Source organism: Larimichthys crocea, chromosome XXI (genome assembly GCF_000972845.2).
Source record: "Larimichthys crocea isolate SSNF chromosome XXI, L_crocea_2.0, whole genome shotgun sequence".
Lineage (NCBI taxonomy): Eukaryota > Metazoa > Chordata > Actinopteri > Sciaenidae > Larimichthys > Larimichthys crocea.
In genome coordinates this window covers 19536665-19549825 of record NC_040031.1, presented here as the reverse complement: position 1 = coordinate 19549825, position 13161 = coordinate 19536665, and the positions used below count along the sequence as shown (strand labels likewise).

General features: G+C 43.0%; 1 protein-coding gene across 5 annotated transcripts in view; it reads right to left on the bottom strand.

The window, feature by feature from the left end:
- The window catches only part of frmd4a (FERM domain containing 4A), a 98305-nt gene that overhangs the window by 49163 nt on the left and 35981 nt on the right, over positions 1 to 13161 (bottom strand). Inside the window, exon 1 of one of the 5 annotated variants that reach the window (XM_019260021.2) lies at positions 6446 to 6919. The exons of 3 other annotated variants lie outside the window; for them this stretch is intronic. In XM_019260021.2, the coding sequence (XP_019115566.1) occupies positions 6446 to 6538 (93 nt within the window). In that variant the 5' untranslated portion in view covers positions 6539 to 6919. Of the gene's footprint in view, positions 1 to 6445; positions 6920 to 13161 lie in introns of those variants that run through there. One more of the 5 variants, XM_019260020.2, reaches the window with a different exon arrangement.

The following is a 13161-nucleotide window of genomic DNA, read 5'->3' as shown; positions in this document are numbered from 1 at the left end:
GCACACACACACACACACACACACACACACACACACACACACATAATGTAATAAGCTTGCCTTTCTCTAGATTTACCTAATTTTACTAAACACAAGCTCCAAGCTCCTTTTTTCCACAGCTCCGGTTTCCCATCCTGCTATCTCAGGGCCTCATGTTGCCCTCTCAGTGGTGTCTTGAGAAACCCATGAGGAATGTGTGGCATTCCTATAGTGTGAATTTTCCAAAATGAATCAGGGTTTGGCTAAGGCTACACACGAAGCCTGGGGACGTTCACGTCCCAGCAACTGTAATTTATGAGGGGTGTAAATATTTGTTGTGGTAGGGAGGGAGGCAGGAGGTTAGGTATGACAGTGCAACTGTTCCCATGATTCCATGTGTGCGCAATGTCCCGCTGATTCCTGGGAAAGGTCATACAGGCCCTGTGATGTAAACAGTCAGGAACAGAGTGTCAGCTGGCCGGTTATTACCATAGTAGCAAGACGAAGAGAATTAGACACTATTTGGGGTTTTACAATTAACCTTGTGATGGATGTGAAGTGACAGGCAAACAGGGAGATAATCTGCATGTTATTTCATTCTTTCTCATAAACCCAGTCAGTCGTGATGACATCCCAGTCCTAACACAGACAGGAAACAGTAAAATAAGGAGTAAACGTTCACTTTCTCTACTCCATATCCTCCTCTCAGTATTCTTTTCCATCCTCTTACTTTATCCATCTCTCTCTCTCTCTCCCTCTTTCATCTCTCCCTCGTATCTCTCTCTGTATCTCTCAATCTTCCTCCTGCTCTCTGATCTCCACTCAGGCGTGTTATGCTGGAGTGCAGGCAAGCCAGAGAGAGAGAGAGAGAGAGAGAGAGAGAGAGAGAGGGAGAGCAGTGGAGGGAAATGGGTCACATAGAGCATAAAGTCACAAGTACATTCTCAGCTGAGGCACAAACACAGTTGCGTACAAGTCCATATCCATATGAGTCCATATGACACACAGGAAACTCTTCTTTTTTTAAGTGGCAATAACTTTTGCAGGCTTGATTTACTTATAGGCTCCTATGCAACACACCCCCATACACCACCGCGTGACAAAGATTACAAGTGACAAACGTGTAAAGACTCCGAGTCTGAAATCCAATTCCGATCAGTCTGCTTTAATGTGATTGTATTAGAGGTGCAAGCAGGAAAATCAATAACGTAACGTAATGTTGCTTGAGAGAGGGATAAAAGCAGGGAGCTTCTTTATAGCAACATGTGTGAGAGAATGTATGTGCATGCCGTGAGCATCGGTTTCCCTATTCATATGTGTAGTTGGAATAATTAAAATCCTGTTTATTGTGCAGTGAGAGGCCCCCATGACGACACAGAAACCTTTGAAGTATCAGGACTAGTAGTCTCTTAAGTATAGAAGTTGACCTAGTTCATGTGTTATATGCTGTAATATGCTACGCACACATACGCACAAAGGGTTGTTCACTCAAGAAGACACACTCGCACACACTCTGAAGCTAATCATTCTCTCCACTTTGCCTGGCAGATAAATATTAATGAGGATTATTATGTTACTGCAGTACACCCACGGGAAAACAAGAGACTGCACCTCTCTCTCTCTCTCTCTCTCTCTCTCTCTCTCTCTCTCTCAAACCCTGCCTCTCTTCGTCACACGTGCACACCCACAAACACCAACCCACACATCCAACATCTTCAAGAAAGTCTTTAAATTTTTACAACACATAGTCTTTCTTTCTTTCTTTCTTTCTTTCTCTCCCTAACTCCTTTATATTCCTCTTATTCTGTCATGGCAGGATTCACACACAAACTCATACAACACACACACACAACACGCCAACTATGAATAAACCCCTTCATATGAGTGAGTCACAGACAAGCGCCTCCGTTCTCATTGAGTCGTGTTATCTCTGTCTAACAAAGGGCACAGATTGTGCCGGGATATTTAAGGAACATCTCGGGGTCTCCACATCCTGTTTTGGGGGTGATGGAATTTAACAGACTCCTTCCCATCAACCCACACTTGTCTTTTTTTTCCCTCTTTCTCTGCTCTGTCTCTTTCTCTTTTTATATATATATATAAAAAGGATTCCATGCAGTGATTTCTGAGAAGCAGAGATAATGAAGAAATAATCTGAGCCCTGCATGAAGGTGGCAGAGGATGGAACACACACACACACACACACACACACACACACACACACACATATATATATATATATATATATATATATACTCACACACATCCATTCACTGGGGATGTGTTGGCAGAGGACAGAATAGTCCACTCTCACCATAGCTACCCTGCTACAAACTGTCTCCATAGAGAAAACACATTATCAGCAGCTCACTGCCTTTAGCCTTCACTCACAGTCAATAGGCGATCATCTCTTCATTGTTTGATCCGCGCTCTGTTCAGATTTACTTTGAACTCATACGCAGCTGTGCCATGTGTCTATAGGTCTGCGGGTTGATTTTGGACAAGGAATAAAAGACAGAAAAAAAAAATCATAGCAGACAGTGATGAAAGAAACAGGGTGGAGAGGAGGGTGGGAGTCTCCCCTGTGACCCACCGCCCCCTTTCCTCCCTTGCTCAAAAAAACATTCTTGCTTCTGAGCTGCCTTGGGGAGAAAAGGGGGGTCCCCTTTCATGGTGAACAGGGTGTGGTACAAGAGGGGCCTTCAGGAGCCTTTGGTTCCAGTTATTCCCACCTCTTTCTTTATGCCTTCACCTCTTTCCCCTTTTCTTTGTCTCTTTAATTGGACTGACTGACCACAAGCTCTCTCGCCAGTCTGAAGGTGGAGGGGATCAATACTGTAGCGAGACAAAGCAAAGCTTTGGGGGCAAAACACTAAAAATGTCAAAACTGATATTTTCTAACAGAGGGAAGATAAAAGAAAATGAAACGGAAACCTATTTTGAAGACTTTAACATTCACTTTGCAGATGCTCAAATGAATCCTGACTCTAATGTCGTGATAATTAGATCAGTCTGATTAGAAACAAACAAGAGTATCAACCTGACCCGCAGAATGCCTGAGTTCAGCGCTGACCTTCTCTGTGATTGGTGCAGACAGGATGTTTAAAGGTAACAAAGATTGATTAGTATTCCTGCCTCACCACTTGGCTTTCAGGCCTTTTTCGAGGGTAAGTTACAGTCATGCTATTGTCTGTTTGCATTCCTATTCTGCTCATGAATGTGTGTTTTCAACATGCGCTATGTGTCTAAGCCCCTATATGTGTGTGAACTTTTCCTCCTTCTCTGACAGTGATCCACCCCTCCCACCTTTAAACCCTCGCTCCCCTGTGGTGCCCCTGACAACAACATGTTTCCTTGGAGAGCGATACAACCTCCTGAAATCTAAAATGTACACACACACACACACACACACACACACACACACAAGCATGTCTCGCTCTTTCTCGCACCCTCTCTTCCCTTTGTTTGTTTGTCTGTTTTTTGTTCTTAATTTCACAGGAAATTGCTGAGCAGCTTAACGTGATAGCAGGATAACAAAGACGGAGGATAATCCTAATTCAGACTGCCCCCAAAAGAAGCTGTTTTAAAGCTGTCAACACCGACTGTGCAATGTATCATCATCACATTATACTGTAAACACCTAGAGTTTTGCTAGGACTATCTCTAAGTCCTTCTTTCCCATTTTGTCCATGGAGATACACTTCTTTCAGGTGTCATTTCATTTTCGGTTTCTTTGAACTGTGTGCAAGAGCGAGAGAAAGGGACGAATGAGGTGCGGGGCGAGTCTAGATCTGAAGAGAGGGCGATAATGAGGTATAGAAAAGAAAGTGATTCATGGACAGAAGGGGGAGTAATCAAGTTTGTCTCCTCATCTATTGTTCCGTGTTTGACGAGGCATGTTTTTACTCAGATGTCTCATAGCTCTTGCCTGTGAACAAGGATGGCTGTGTTCTGCCTGTAGATATTACTCAATTAACTGTGCGAGAAACCCACATCCATCAGAGACGACTGACATTCATCTGCATTAGATAAGTGACAGGCCACAGATGAGAAAATGGTCTGTCTGTTTCATTCCAGAGGAACCATTTTTTTTAAATATCTGTCAAACAAGTCAATGAATGCTAATAGTTTTGGAGAAATTAGCCAGGGGTGGTGCACACGCCCACTAAACCTCTGCATGTTCAATGACAAAAAGTTGCTGAAGGATATTAAAAATTAAAATTGGCTCCCAAGTGTGCAAAGAGCTTTTAAGTGGATCTCAGCTCGCAGCAATAAACATTTCCACGATGGCATTCCACTCTGCTCATAGAGACAGATTTGTATGCTGTTACTCTTCTATGGAGCTTGCACAGTTGCATGAGGCAGAGATTGGATGATAACACAATGAGTTATCTAACATGACAAGTCAGAGCAGGACACTGCTGCAGCTGTATGGAAGTGAAAGTATTTTAGTGGCTCTGCGAGGGAACGTTAAGTCATGATCCAACAGACTGTCAGACCTTTATAGAGCCTCAAGGGCAAAAACCAGTAGATCACTGAGCTTTGTTCACCTGCCATCACCGAGAAGAGGGATCAGTCCCACGGTCTGATTCCCTTTTAAATCATCTTTGTCAATTTATTGAACTTTTTTTTTCGCCGCTGTGTCGATAGATAATTATTTTGAAATATTATTAGTATTCACTCCCTTGCACAGCAAGCTGATTCACATCCATCTATGCGGTCGTTTTTTTTTTTTCTCCCGGCACAACAACAGTATAATAACGCGAGTGCGTGTATGTAAATCACAACAAGTAATCCCTGTCTGCACACAGCTGGCTCCAAGAAGAATGGGAGGCAGAGGAAGGGAATGCAATCAGGACAGAGAGAGAGAGAGAGGGAGAAAGAGACCTCCCTCGGTTCCTGTGTGAGAAAATCTGCTTCTCTCCATTAATTAAGGTGATTTGAGTCAGTGTGTGTGTGTGTGTGTATGTGTGCAGGCACCAGCCAATCAACCGGTAGCAATTACTTCTCTCAAAAGGACAGTGAATATTCAGTTTCCTCTAATCAGGCGCTATTATGACAGCCAGCCAGATTTGGTTAGATCTCAGTTAATCAGTTTACTCCACACTGTAGAATAAATAACACCAGACCTGAATCTTTTGGATAGTGACACATGAAAGCACCAGGATGACTTCTAACTTATATCGAGCTTTCCGAGTTGCTCACTTGACTATAAGAGCAATCTTTATTGAAAGAACCAAATTGTGGTTTATGTATTTCTGAGTGAGGAGGTAAGGTGAAGGTTAAAGCAGATACTGTCAGGGTAGGAAAATGAAAGCAGTTTTCATCATACAGGAGCCACGCTGTGTAATTTACAATACCATGGGTACTGTATGTGTGTGCCTGTGTGAATTACTGTATCCTCTGTGTACACGTTTAATCAAAGAGAGAGAACTACAAAGAGACCAGCATCCTCAGTAGAGCTCATGGCATTTAGAAGTCACATCCACTCAAAGGGGCGTGTTAATGAAACTAAAGTCACATTACATCAAGTGGGAAGACTCGAGATTTTCAGAAAGGAGTTAGTATGATCCTATAAGCACCTCATGATTTTGGGAAGAAGTTTGGATGAGCTGTAAGCCCGGTGGACTCATCACCTGCACACACACACACTCTACTTAAATCTGATTTGCTTAATACCAGTGCATTTACCACAGAATGAAAGAGGCACACACACACAGACACACACATGCACAGCTGTAAGCTTGTGTGCGACTATGTCTTTACACACACATGTCTTTACACACACATGTCGTGTAAACAACATTGCCGAAGAGCAAAAGAGGTGAATCACAAGGCAGGTTACAGCCTGTCTTTACATAAAGGTGAACTTTGCAGCACACATTCCACGTCTAAGCTTTTGCTGGAAACTATTATCTTCACTCTCTTCAGCCCACACCCACAAAGATTTATACAAACACATAAACAGCAAAGCTTTTGATGCCTGGCAGACAAAATGATTTCCAAAAAAAAAAAAAAAAAAAAAGCTGAATGTGAGGCTATGTGTGGCTTCTCTTGATGAAAGGAAGTCAACTCATGTCTCAAGTCAGTTCAATTGTGTTGACAGTAACGGGCAAACAAGCTGCACTCAGAGACAGCTCTCCCACAGTGAGACTTCCTTTGCAACCTTGAAAACTGAAGACCGCAGTGGAATACATTAAGCAGTGACAGAGACAGGAAAGAGATTGACAGACTCAGACTGTGACAGGAAGAAAAACACACACAAGTATTGTCCACCAGAGAGATTAAAAGCTTTTCCTTCCACTAAACTCAAATCTAATACCGTCCCCTGGATTAGATTCAATCCCATTTACACGCACAACAGCACGGCAAGATACAAAAAAAAAAGGGAGATGAAGAAACAAAGTCACAAAAAGAAGGAGAACAGTGAGGAGGAGGATTTGAGGAGGAAGCTCGCCTCTCTTACCCTCTCACCGCTGTTCCTCCTCAGAGTCCCAACCGGCAGCTTAAGCATCAGCCGGCGGGTTCTCCCAGGCGTCACCGCTCCTTGGACCACCATGGTGCGCTCCAGAGTGTGCGTCTCTGTGGGTGTGTGAGCATGTGTGCGAGTGTGTGAGGAGGAGGTGGTGGTGGGCGTCCTCGCCGTCCCGTCCAGCCTGGCAGCCGGGATTTCACGCGAGTTTTTTCGCGTGGGTGTGTAACAAAAAAAAAACACAAAAACAACAGCACACACTGGTCCTATGTGTCTCTCCTCTGCTTCAGTTTCCCCTCCGTGTTAAAACACTTTCCATTCTGCTCCTCTCAGCTCCAACTCACGAGGGTTGAATGAGTGTGTGAGAGTGTGTGAGAGGCAGAGGGAGCGCGCTTTGTCTCCTCTCTCTTCCCCGGCTCTGGCAGCTCCCCCTCCCCGCTGCCTCCCACACTCACTCCCTTCCTTCAGTCAGGGGGGGTTTAACCAGGTCACTGGATTAATGTGACGTTATGGTTGTTATTAGCATACGCACACGGGTCACGTGATTCAATGATAATTGTGCGTGAGCATACACACACACACACACACACACACAGCCCTTACAGTGGGGATCACGTGGGGAACCTCAAAAGGAATATGGGATGTTTTGCCATCTGGTTGGGAGATTATCTTTGAAATCCCACATCCAGCTTTCTCTCCTTACACTGTCTGGACTAGGACACAAAGAAGGAATACACACACACACACACACACACTGGACACACACTTGACATGCATCCTTGAAGCAAAGCATGCACAATGCTCCTGCAGGCAGATATTGATCATCCTGTCACATGTTTCATTGTCAGCATACAGAAAATTGTAAAAATTGTCCTGATTTATTTATTTTTTTTATGCCCCACAAAGCCGTGACAGTAGTGCGGACCTTTAGCTGCGAAGCTCCAGCCCCTTGAAGACATCTTTTATCATGAAGGCTGCAGCCTGCAGAGAGCTGAGTCAGTCCTCTGAATCCACCACGGTGGTCTTTACATGTCCATTAAAGCTATTGGACTCATGAGTTACAGTTGCACCTAGTGACTTACTGTCATATTCTCATCATCACTCACTGCTGAGCTATGTTTGCCTCTGCACATCAATACTGAACTGTCAGTTGATTAACTTAAGTGGATCAACACACACATGTTCAGAATGCACATACGCATGCATGTATGTACGGTAGGTTCATGCATATAACAGCAAATGCCTTTCATGGACTAGGTAAGCTGTTGTAAGGCAGCAACACTGGATTATTACTAGAAAGATTTGGCTTGGTTCTCATAGTTGTGAGGTGATTTGATGCTGGGTCACAGGGTATGAAATCAGATTAAAGGCACCAGTCAAAATGAGCAACCAAACATCCCCCATATCTTTTCTTTAAGTGAGGACCCTGGACGGATTTAGTGACATGATACTGTGTATGTCACACTTACATAAACACACACATATGCCCACGACATACCCACACATTGTGCTAAAGCCGCATACAGGAGAAAAATCATCCGCAGTGGTAATCCCCAGTAAGCATTATTTATTCAATATCCTGGCCCACATCAGTGTGTGAGTGACTGTGGCCTATATGAGAACTATCAGAGGGCTATTTATAAACTTTAGCTTGCAGACATTCATGTCTTGCAGGATGACATGCTGGAGGAATTGGAAAGGGAAGACGGGATTCATTACACTTTGCATTTTACTCTGTGTGATGTGTGTTTGATGTTAATTCAGATTGAGATGACAGAGATTAACTGCCACCGCTGATTCAGGAGAATAAAAAAAACGTACCCCCTTTCATACGGATCTCATGTGACACCTTGACATGAAGATGACAGCACACTCTCCTAATTGAACAGTTTACGTATGGTTTGTGTTCTTTTGTTCTCCACCACAGCTCTTTGTTTTTTAACCTTAAAACTCCACCACCTCAAATCCAGTGGGGTATAAGCCCTCGTATTGACAGGAGGGGGGGAAACAAAATCTACAACAAAAAAACGTCATGTTACTATTCTCTATGCCTCAGGTTAGATGCACAGTGACCCATTTCAGTCAACAACCACAAAAATAAAGGCAAATGGGATTTGCATTTGGTAATAAAAAAAATATATGTGGAAAACAAACCTGCATACATAAAAAGGCAGATAAATACAAAAAAAATCAAGCAAGCTGGGAGATTCTGACATGCCTCATTGTACAAAATCAGTTTACACATGCTGTCCTCAAACTGAACTAAAAGCTGTTATTACATTTCCCCAAAAATATCTGTAGAACAACAGAGAGAGAGAGAGAGAGAGAGAGAGAGAGAGAGACAAAGAAGAGAAAGAAAAGAAAGAGAGACTATCGCTACCTGCTTATGAGAGATTCTAATGAGGGAGACGGAGACAAAGCGTCTGGGTTGTCTGGGTTTTATTTCTACTGTGTGTGTACGTGTGAGTGTGTCTGCTTAGCCTTTGTTCGTAGTTGTAATAACAAGAAGAAATGTTTCTCAATTGTAGAATCCTGGCAGTGTTACGCATTAATTTAGCCTGATAACCCAGCCAGTTTCTGCCCACGGCTGTCTGACTCATCCCTATGGTCCTGTTCTTGACTGTGTGTTGTGTGTGTGTGTGTGTGTTAGTGTTTGTGTGTGGGTGGGTGTGTTTATGAAAATGCCCTCTAGCTGGACTCTCTCTCCATCCCAGGCAGCGAGGGAGGGGGTTGAATGTTTATGTTTCAAGACTCCACAAATTATAAAGGGCCGAGTTACAGCACCATTACAGATAAACAGCTAAACAATGCCACCCTGGTTATTCAGTTCATTTCTTGCTGTGCTGTGCTTTTATGTATGCCAGTGTTGTCTTTCTCTATCTTATGAGAGCGAGATGAGCAGAAAGCGGGGCTTCCCACCCTTCATCAGGCCAGAACCAATCATAATGACTTCTCCACAGGGGAGCATCCACTTCAATTATCATCCCTTCAGCGGTGTCTGTGTAAGAAGGCCTGGGAAAACACTTTTACATGCTCAGGAAGGTAACAGATAGTCTGCACGATCTGCCAGGAAATGGGGACGTTTGTGTGACTCATTGTTGAAACTGGGACATATTTATATTTCGGAGAGATTCGGTTGAACGCAGGGGACAGGTTGTCCCGGTCAAACCGTGTCGCTCGGTACAACATCTGCTCAACCCGCTGTGAGGTGACTGTATTTGTGAGGGTGTGTGCACATACTGTATATCTGCTTGTGTGTCTTTCAATGTGATTAAAATTTCAGCCAGTGGCACTAAAGGAATATAGGCAGACTGTAAAATCACCTCTGCCTTTCAATATGCTCTGTTTATGGCCTTGACGAGGTGCGTAGACATCGCCTTAAAAGAAATAGCTGTGTTTTTGTCTGAGTGCAGTCCATTATACGGTCATCTATGCCTTAATGGAATTAGAATATATCATTCTGAGCAGATCAGTAGTCTATTATGAGGCCAGCAGCAGACCTAAATGGGGTGCTAGATGTGCAATTTGCCTCAGTGAATGGTATACTGTCTACTGCAAAGCCTCTGTGCTGGGCCAGTTGGCATGAGAATCTGGACCTTGCATTTGAAAGAAATTTAATTCTAAATGATAGTAGCTGATTAGTTTATGAATGTGCACATAACAATTTATGATAATTGTCTTTTCTCAATTTATTTGGGCAATTCTGCAGTGAGACTGAAGACTAATGAGCCAAGAAAATGAGACACATCTGATTACTAAATCTGACTATATCATTCAAATTTGAAAATCGAAAGTGCAGAATTGTTTTAATTCTGCACTTTCTTTTGGAAATGAATCCCATGAAACGATCAAGACAAACAATGAACTAATGAACTGAAGTACTGTCTGTGTAGCCATAGCTTGATATAACTTAATCCACTTCACCATAGACAAAAACAAGCCTCGCCAGCATTACACTAGCACAGTATTAACTGATGGACAACTTGATCAATTGAAATCGACACATCTTCATTAGGGAGGACTGAGCTGAGGGAGGAGACTAATGTAATTCTTTTTTTTGTTCTTTTAGTTGGATTTGATGACAATAAGAAAAAAACGCTGAATATATCAGGCATGGCTTTAAAATATCAACCATCTGGGGCATACCACATAACAACCGCAACAATGTTATTCTCATATAAAACACTTGCAGGGGTTGCAGAGAAAAATTCTGTAAAGTTCTGCCTTGGTCCTGAGAGGACTTGACACTCTGACTCCAGCCTCATACCAATCAATACCACTGTCAGATTACTATACACGGCATGACAACTGTTTGGTGTAGAAAGAGGCAAAACAAGAGAAAAACATGTAGAGGTGGAGAGGAGAGAGAGAAAACAGGCAGAGCTACAGAGTGAGGGAGAGAGGAACAAGGAGGAGGTCAGCTTGCTATAATTGAACAATTTTGTCATTGGGTAGAGGGCACACCCATTATATAACAGAATGCTCGCACATAATACACTCATTCAATGGCCTCTATCTGAACACATCTATAGTAGCGCAGCCAAAATAGAGTGGTGTGCTGAAGAATAGGATATGCACCATGCACAGAAACACAAACAATATAGTGATACGACTGTGAGGTGGAGAGAATACAAGTCCTTGGTATCAGTACGTCACAGTGTTTGTGCTCCTTCTTCAGATTGAATGCTCTCAGAAACCGCAGGGCCCTTTTGTGGCAGACCAGCTCTTCCAAAGAGATGAACTAGTGCTTTATGACTGCTGGAAAGAGAAAAGGCAGTGACACTGAAAAGAGCAGAGCAAAGCAGGGCTGTACAGCTGTGATGGAAACAATCCCATCCAGCTGAGGTCTTCCTCTGTCAGAGGAGATGAGGGGGATGGAGGGCGAAAACGAGGAAGAAGAGGGAGAGGAGAGAGAGAGGGGATGTTTAGCTCTGCCTCCAGGCCCCTTGCATCATAGAAGGGATGAGGATGTTGGGGAGGAGAGGACTCAGGGGTGGGGGTTGGAGACATTTGTGGGGTGCGTGAGGAGGAGATTCAATTAAACTACACAAGGATTGAATGCATTTTTAATCGCAACGCTTCATTTCCTGACGTGACTGTCAGCCTTTGTGAGAGACTGTGAAGCAGCCTCTGAAAGAGGGGCTGCCATCTCTCCCTCTCTCTCTCTCTCTGTCCTCCCCTCCCAGCTCAGCAGACCAATAACACAATACACAGCAGCTTTGGCAGGAGCTGATATGACGCCATCAACGGACATTTTACACCCTCCAGAAAAAAAAGAAGAAAAAAAAAGAAAAATCCAATCACCAGATACAGATCATGCCTCTATTTTATTCATGTCATAGAGCCTTGTCACTATGTATGCGGCAGAGCTGCTGTGTTCATTATGTGAATGAGACCTCTGTGGCACAAATGTCATGGAAATCGAAATGTATAGTAACACAGATGATTTTCCTCTAGATGAACAGAAATACTCTTCTCATTCCCTTCTAAAAGACATTTCATGTTTTTTTCAGGGGGGATGGGTGTCTGCTATTTTAAACTTTTTCCTTTCCTCTCTGACAATACAGTGTCTTTTGAAAGTATGAGCTGATTTTTTTTTTTTCTCGTTAGATTTTGTTGTTAGATTTCTGAATTCTGAAGCTGGCACGCACGACTTTGTAACCATGTCATGTGCAGTCATGTGCTTTAAATCTAGGATAGGATAGTGGTCTGAATGCAGATGAAATCAAAGTGTTGGCCTGAAAAAATCTACACGTCTATAAATGACATCGCTTCGACTCCAGCTTCATGCGAGCAATCAAGGCAACAAAATAGTGACCTCCTTTTCTTGTAGTAAAGGAGGCTGTAAAAGAGGTCCATTGCCTCGGATCCTCTCAGCTTCCCTGAATCATTCATATGTGCTGCTGTGCTAATGAAAATAACTGTGCACCCTTGGATATAGCTGTGCGCTCAGCTGCTGCTTCAAGCCAATGAGCAGCACAGATAGGGCTCTGGAGGTCTTTCTCTACTGGAGGATGGAGAAGCACTGTCATTATTCTAATGACCCTTAAGATTCCTGCCTCTGCTCACTGCTGGGTTAATTTACACATACAGAAATTATATAAACTTGCATGTATCACATATCTATTTTTGTATTATATTACTGCTAGGGTCCTGTTTTGCAACACTGAAATGTTTTCAGTAGCATCAGATGCCTGATGTAAAGACACACACATCGGCTGCTGGTAAGCCTTATTTAATTCACCCTGCCTTTATTTGATGGTTCACTGAAATAGGCTTCGTCTTAGCTCATGTCTGCATGTCTGCATGTCTTAGCATTTGTATGTGTGTGTGTGTGTGTGTGTACATCCATTTGGTACACATGCATTGCCATATGCTCACACAGTAAGCAACCAGCCTGAAAACGGTGAAGGCGATTTGAATATTTCTCATTTAGGTATGCAAAGTGGCCAGATAACCCCACTGTTTTCCAGCCTCTTCCAGCAATTAGAGAAATAAATAAATAAACACTCTAATTAGGATGTTGAAAAGAAATGTAGAGGAAAGAATTTTTCTGACTCTCATTTTTTTTTTTTCCATCCCACATCCAAGCCATGAATAATCCAAATCCTGTCCAGGCTATAAACACTAATCTTTATTGCTTTGGTCATAAATCATCTATTGGATGAAAATGACCAAATCTCTAAAATAGCTTGATGGATTCGGGCATC